This window comes from Sceloporus occidentalis, unplaced genomic scaffold (assembly GCF_023333645.1).
Source record: "Sceloporus occidentalis isolate IW3139 unplaced genomic scaffold, rSceOcc1.0.p SCAF_6, whole genome shotgun sequence".
Taxonomy (NCBI): Eukaryota; Metazoa; Chordata; class Lepidosauria; order Squamata; family Phrynosomatidae; genus Sceloporus; species Sceloporus occidentalis.
In genome coordinates this window covers 31,789,998-31,797,803 of record NW_028316986.1, presented here as the reverse complement: position 1 = coordinate 31,797,803, position 7,806 = coordinate 31,789,998, and the positions used below count along the sequence as shown (strand labels likewise).

At 39.4% G+C, this 7,806-nt stretch overlaps 1 protein-coding gene across 4 annotated transcripts in view; it reads right to left on the bottom strand.

Moving 5' to 3' along the window:
- Window positions 1–1,633: 1,633 nt before the first annotated feature.
- The window catches only part of LOC149310573 (transcriptional-regulating factor 1-like), a 100,077-nt gene continuing 93,904 nt past the window's right edge, over window positions 1,634–7,806 (bottom strand). For all 4 annotated transcript variants that reach the window (XM_089529216.1, XM_089529218.1, XM_089529215.1 and 1 more), the window contains one exon: window positions 1,634–7,441. In XM_089529216.1, the coding sequence (XP_089385342.1) occupies window positions 7,123–7,441 (319 nt within the window). In that variant the 3' untranslated portion in view covers window positions 1,634–7,122. The remainder of the gene's footprint in view (window positions 7,442–7,806) is intronic.

Below are 7,806 nucleotides of genomic sequence, written 5' to 3'. Positions count from 1 at the left end.
GAAGTGGACAATTGATATTTGCCTTATCCTTTTAAATGATTCTATGAATTTTTAACTGATGCTGTGTTTTAACTGATGTGTTTTTTTTAACTGATGTCGTATGCTGTATTTGTTTCCCGCCTTAATCCAGGGTGAAAGGTGGACAAGAAATAATAATGATATTATTATTATTATCATCATCATCATTATTATTCTTTACCCTCTGCCCAAAGTGGCACTTTAAAAAGCCCTTCCAGAACTTAAGAATTAATTTGCTCACTGGAACTGGTTCAATTTAAAGGTTCATCAGAAGTCCATAAATCAAGTTAACAACGAGGGCTATTTAAAACTTTTATTTCATTCAAGAAGGCTGCATTGCTACTCTAAATCACAGGAAAGCATTTTATAATCTCATTAACATACCTTCTTTTCCATTAATCAACTGTTCTCTCCCATCTTCTCTGCACTGAGTGCCCTATATTGCTGGAACAGGTAGACTTCAGAGATAGCAAGATCTACTTTGGGGTTGTTTTAAAAAAATAATTAAACCATAGAATCGTAGAGCTGGAAGAGACCTCAAGGGCCATCCAGTCCAACCCTTTCTGCCATGCAGGAAATCTCAGTCAAAGCATCCCCGACAAATAGCCATCCAGCCTCCGTTTGAATACCTCCAAGGAGGGAGACTCCACTGCACTCCAAGGGAGTTTGTTCCACTGTCAAACAGCCCTTACTGTCAGGAAGCTCCTCCTAATGTTGAGGTGGAATCTCTTTTCCTATAACTTGGATCCATTGCTCTGGGTCCTGTTCTCTGGGACCTAACTCAGTAAGGGCATGTTCAGACGTTGAAAATAATCCAGGATGAATCCAGTTTGAACATTTGTTCTTCACATGCATTCCAAATGCATGTGATTAATTTCTTTGGAGGGCTGCCAAAAACCCCACTTTTTCTGAGTTTTTTTAAAAAAAGATTCATATCATTGGCAGCGATGCAAATAGTCCTGGGATAAAACTCTGCATGCGTTTAACATGTTTCAAATACATTCACACCATCAACTCCATCTTTATTCAAGCGCTGACATGTGTGAGCAACTGAACTCCCAGAGATGCACATAGATGCAGTTGCATAGTGTGAATAGCAAACTTGGAATGCTTGAGTCAGATTATTTGCATAGTTGCGCTAAAAACACATACATCTGAATGACCCCTTAATCTGTCTTCAGGCCACCCTTGCCAAAGTGCATTCACTCTTCTCTTTCTGTATCCCATCACGGTGAAACATGAGAAGAATTTTGTTATTTAAATGAAAAGCCCTCTTCATATTAGTGTATTACCAAACTAGATTATCTCCTTACCACCTTTCCTTTCCATTTCAGCGTGGTCATCTCTTGTGCCCATATGGACAGCTTAAAAAGGAGGGTGGGTTGGGTGGTATTCCCCTTTAGTTACATGAACAGGGCAAGAATTAAAAATGATTCAACAGTCTATAACGGATGGTTTGGAACTGTCTTTTCTCCTTAGATTCCCTGTCAGTCATACTGGCAATATCATTTTTAAACATATTAAACCTCTTTTAACTTAATATAAACTGCCCACACTTGTGTGCCGGATGGGTGAACGATTCCAATGTTTTAAAAAAAATCTCTACACGTTTGAAATGCAGATTAATTTATTTGAAAGATTTTTTTCCATCCCGTGAACAAAACAAAATAAACATTAACAAAAGTACATCATATCAAAAAGTATAAAACACTGTCCTTTTTGGCAGAACTGTTATGTAGATTCCCTTTGATTTTACAAATACAAGTATTTGTGAATATAAGAAAAAGCTGAAATATTCTATACAAAGTGCTCTCTTGTGGACCAAATGGGATGCTTGCCCTCAAACTCACCCCTCCTAAAAGAAAAACACCCCCCCCCCCCCCGTGTCATATATTAAGAAATTAAAGCATCTCAGTGCAAACCTGAATAAATTACATCCTGAAGCTAAAGCACATGCAATTCAGGTGCAGTTAAGCGATAACGGGCCGTTTTTAAATTTTTTAAAATAAAGAATTATTTGCCCCCCATAACTTTTTTTTTACACAAAACTCTTTATTTACAGCTTTCCATAACAAGCTGATGACAATAAAATATGTCTGAAAATAAGATTTCTCCATAAAAAATATTTTCCTTTTCCTTTCATTATGTACAGTTTTTAATCTAAGTTGCTACAGAAACCATGCTAACAAACATATGAAACGCAAGAGAAAACATATCCCAGGATCTCTGCAAAATTAAAATAAGCTGTGATAATATTTATCACGAGTTTTTAGGAATACAGAATTTACATAGAAAAGTTAACACATGCATCGATATTCATCCAGAGATTATTTTAAGATTCTCTTTGGTTCTTTTAAGACACATCCACAGCTCTGTATTATTTCTGAGGTTGCAAAACAAAAGCGTATCTTGAGGAATTGTTCACTTGTTACTACAATAACCCTGCGAGTTTGAGGTTACTGCACCATCCCTGTATTTCACAGCTTGAAAAGTTTACTTTGTGGAGACTGTGACTTCCAGAAACCTAGAGTCACCTGGGATTCTGAGCACTGTACTGCAACAAAGTCATGGCCAGCATCCCATACTGGAAGATGTAGCTCGAAAGACATAGCTATGTCTCCTGATGTTACCACTGCACCCCAAACCCACCTTTTCAGCAGCACAGTCCGCCAACATGGCCATTTCTGTGTTGCCAAAGATCCTGGGGATGAATGGAGAAATGTCAATCTCTCTTTCTGTTAGCAATCCCTGCAAAGTCTGCTACTCAACATATCTCCACTCATCCTTCTGCTTTCCAACAAGAAAACTGACATGTTGGGGCAGGGACTATGCTGCTAAAAAGGGCGGTTTTGAGGGGACATTTGGTCATCATCACATGTGCAAAAATCGTTAAAGGAAACAGTGATAGGAGTTTATCGCACGGGGGAAATCCTGTGCAGAAATGGGATTTAAAAGCTAGAAAAACCCTGCAAAAGCGGGTTGATTTTCACACGTCATTGTTAAACTTGTGTTAACCCGAATAGAAAGTAAACAAAAGCCACTACTTTTTACTTTCGGGACTTTCCGAGAGTAAAAAGGAGCGGCTTTTGTCTACTTTCAGTCCACTTTCCATTTGGGCTGACACAACATTAACAACGATGTGTTAAAATCAATCCACTTTTGTGGTTTTTTTTTCTAGTTTAAATCCCCATTTCTGCATGGGATTTCCCCCATGTGATAAACTCCATACTAAAAAAAAAAAAGACAGAATCATTATTACAGAACTTTACCATCAGCAATTATTTGAGCCCTGGTGTGTGATGACTGATGTCCATTGATGATAGTGCCCATAATAACATCATTACTTCTACCAGTGTTAAGAATATTTGCAAGTATTGCTTCCAATTGCAAACCTGAAGCACCAACCAATCCACTCTGCAATTTCACATCAGAGAGGTATCGTTGGAAGAATAATCAATAGCACAGATGGGAGAATGTGCCGTCCAGAGGTTTTTGGACTATAAATCTCATTAGTTCTAGCCAGTAAATCCCACTGCGTGGGGTGATAGGGAGATGCAGTTCAGAAACATCTGGAAGGCGTGTTCCTGTTGAGAAAGACTTAATGTTTTAACAGGTGCTTCAATTAACAAGTAATTTCCACATATCGTATTTTCTTGTGAGGGTGCTTATGTAGCTTAAGTACTTGCTTCTCAGCATGTACACAAATATAAACCACACAAATCAATTTGAAAGGATCTCTTGCAAGAACTGTGCATCATCTCCTCTCCTGGAGCAATGGGGAAGGTGGGGCTGTGGGCTAGAGAGAGAGGCCAATTCCCAGAGACCACTTTCTCCCTTCTCTTTCTGCTGTCAAGACCATTCTGCTGAGGAATGCAGAGAAAACAGTGGATCCAGCCTTTCTGTTTATGACAAGGAAGGAACGGAAGACAACTCATATGCCAGCCATGAAACCTTCGACTTCACAACTCACATTATTTGTTTAGTTGCTCTTTTCCCAAAAGCATGGACTAGTATCTCATGCTCATTACTGAAGATGTTGTCCTTTTAGCAGTAATTGAATTTTTTTCAACTATGGGGAAAAAAACCCAAACAATAAGAGGTAAAATAACAGCAAATTTGCCTAGACTGCTAGAAAATGTTGACAAAAATCTATGATTGTGTAAACTAGCTGACTGTAAGTTGCATGCAATATTTTATTGTATTTCTTTTCTTCCCATAAGGGATTTTAAATTTATATTCTTTTTGCTTCATCAGATTTTGTGTTTACTGTCATAGCCACTGACTGCCATAAATAAATACTGATGTGATTATATATTAGACTCCACAATAAAATTAAACTTCTCCTTGATGAGGCAAATAAATGTCTTATATACAGTAATTTAAAATGAAAGAAAACATGGACTATTGTGCTGAAGATATGTAATTCTTTTTTTCCCTTTTGGCTTGGCTAATTCTTTTCTAGCATCTAACTACACCCTCTGAGAACATAAATACAGGCAGAGCTTGGAAACTTACTTTTTTTAGACTCTCAGAATCCCTCAACTAGCATGGCTAGGTTATGAGAACTGTCAACCAAAAAGCAACTTTTCCAAGCTCAGGCTACAAGTTATAGTCAAAATGTGGAAAACAGATAGACTTTGCTTGTTGAGGATTCTGATTAGGCAATTCTCCATTTGCTAGTCTACAACTTTCCCTCTGAATGGCAGCTTTCATCTCCAGTTCTCTCTCAGCTAATCTTGCTTAGCCTTTGAACAACAGGAAAAAGTAAATGACCAGGGATTAAAGCCTTCAAAGGGCAGCAGCATCTTTTCCCATGTTGGTATAAAAAGGAAAAGTCATTGCAGCTTTTGTTGACTGCTCAGGAGCATTCAATATTCCCAACAGTCAAAACCTGGCTGTTTTTCACATAGTGTGTTAATTTCTAAGCTCTTATCTAGATAGGCCTCCATACAGAGTAATGTTCAATGTGGCACTAACCTTGAATATTCAGTTGTCTAGAAAACCAGTGCCTGAATAGTGCTTTCTGGCACACATTTAGGTGAATGTGGTTGTACAGTTTTCAATCACAGATTATTGCTGAGAGGGCTTACTTGCTACTGGGAGTGTTTTGGCTACATGTTACTTTTCTTCCTTCTAGAGATGCTTAAGGGATGCTCCATGTGGAGAAAACTTGAATGATCTAAACTGCCCTTGATGATCTAATGGATTAATTTTCATCTAATGCAGCACCTAAAATTGTTGACCATACCATGACCATGTCACAGCTTTTGATCTTAAGTAGCAACTTCAGAATTTGACCATGTAGAGCTGGATTTATTTCTTTCAAACTATTGGATTCCCTAGGATTTTGATCTGGCTCTAGGATAATACTCATGACCAGGCATACACACAGTAAAGGAACTCAATATATGCACATAATTTTCACATGTCTATACAATGACTGGGATGCAGAAAACTATGGCTGGAAAATCCCACTTCTGGCTCTGGAAAAGGAAAGAATGCAGGCTGCACATATGAGTTATTGCAAAGTTCTCGCAAGATAAAGTCCATGTGGAGGAAAGAAGGAGATAATTTTGTTGATCCACCTTTTTTGTTCAGAAGGGGTGTGTGTGTGTGAAGTACAACCTGTAAGCCATACGTGGCTCCCATGGCTATGTTTGAGGCCCTTAGGGGCCTTCTGGGAGGCTAATAATCCCCCCCCCCCTTTTTTTTGCCTGATTTTTAACTAAAATTGTCCCCATGCCCATTAGGTGTGAGGGCAGTAATTTATCTATGTCCACCAGTCTGTTTAAAGTTCAACAGAGTCGTTTTAGAAACCATGAAGTAAATTGATTTACTTCCATGTTTTAAAAAGGCTGCTCCTAAAAAGACAGAGACCCTCATTTCTCCTAGAGTATGTGGGGAACATTTGAGTTTAAGAAAATTCAAACAAAAGGAATACGTTAGGCATGGAGAATACAGGGAAGAGGTATTAGCCCTCTAAACCTGGGTGCTAATGCCATCCCTAGCCCTGGGAATTGCCCACCCCTGAACTAAACATAAAACAAGACTCCAGAATATCCTAAATTACTATTTGAACTGGAACAGACTCACTGAATTAACTGCTGAATGCTATGTCAACATTTATAAAAATCTGATTCTGCAGCTCTATTCTATTTTTGCAGAGCGTGGAAAAGTTACTTGCTAGAATTACAACTCCCAGAATCCCCTAGCTGGGAGATTCCAACGCCTGTAGTCCTGAAAGGTAACTTTGCCATGCTCTTGTTTTAAACTTGACTGCATGTGGAGATGTGCACCATCACTCAGCGACCCACATGTGCACAGCCACATATGAAGATGCCCTTGAAAATCTTCATCTGGCACAGAAGCTTTGGTTTCGTAGAAACAACCTTTCACCAGATGCTGAATTCACCCAGGGCAGTCTCTTCAGTAGTAGGGCCTTAACAGCCCAGGGACAATTAGACAAACTATATGTTTGCATTCCAGGGAAGGTTTCCAGATGCCACCAATGTACTCTGTGTTCAAGCTGTGTTTGTTGTAGTGACAATTAACTTGTCAATTTGAAAGTATTTTCTGTTGCCACAGATGTTTGGGATCTAGAACTAATAGGCGTACAGTGAAATACATTAAAAGATTTCTAAATATATTGGGTTGCATCATGGGGGGGGCGGGAGGAATAAAACCCTGAGGAGCTGAAGAACTTGGGGCTTCTTATGAAACTAAAAGGAAAAGGAAAGAAAACCTCCATCTTCTCAGAACAAATTGATTTCTAAGACATTGGACGAAGGGAAAACAAGTGAATTGCTTCCAAATAGCAATTGCTTCTTTCTGCTGCTTCTTTTTGAGCTGGGAAAATGTCGGATCGGGCCCACTGTGTGCGGTTGCCGCAACACCAATCTGGTGATCAAAGGGGCAGCCTGAAGCCACTCCTTTGAGGCTGTTTATTTGCCCCTCGGATTCTCCCCCCCCCCCAGTCTGGGATAAAAAAATTATTCCATGTATTCAAGCAGCTAAAAACAAACAAATGTTGACATTTAGCCCTTGCCTGGTGAGGAAACCAATTCCAGGTGGCACCTGTAATTTTACCAACTGTGGTTCTGGCTCTTATAGCTCAACATCATCCTGAAGTAATTCGGTGTCTTCATCCAGTAAGAGGCCTGGGTCTATCACTTCTGTACTGTCAATGACTGCTCCCAATTCCTGAACAACATCACTACTGAGTTCTTCTACCTGTTCAACCTGTTTTATCAAATCCAAATGATCCAGTGGAATCAAGCCATGTCCTGCTGGCCCTGTAGTCCTTGCAATTGTGGCCGCCATTTCAGCTGCGACAGCTGCCTTTTGGGCTTTCTGTCTTTGCTGCTCTTCCTGTTGCCGGTGAGTTTTCATGTGTGCATTGCGGCTTTTGATTTTGAAAAACATCCTAGTATATGGAGAAGGAAAGTAAGTGGGGTGAGACGATGACAGATTTAAGAAGAAACAACACATCTGAATACAGGGCTTTGTATGCCTCTGTGTATGTTTTATATCTAATATTCTAAAATTTGGTGAATGTCAGTTGAATGGACAATGAACTAGAGCTTGGACAGATTACTTTTTGGACTACAACCATCACAATTCTTAGCATGATCACTGACTATAATGCTTGGGAAGATGCTGGGAGCTGTAGTGGCCATGCCACTTGGGGCACTGTAGGAGTAGTTATAGCCCAATATAGCAAAACTATTCAAATTGTATAATGAATGACACATGTAAAACCATACTAATAGCCCTCTGCCCAAGTGATCT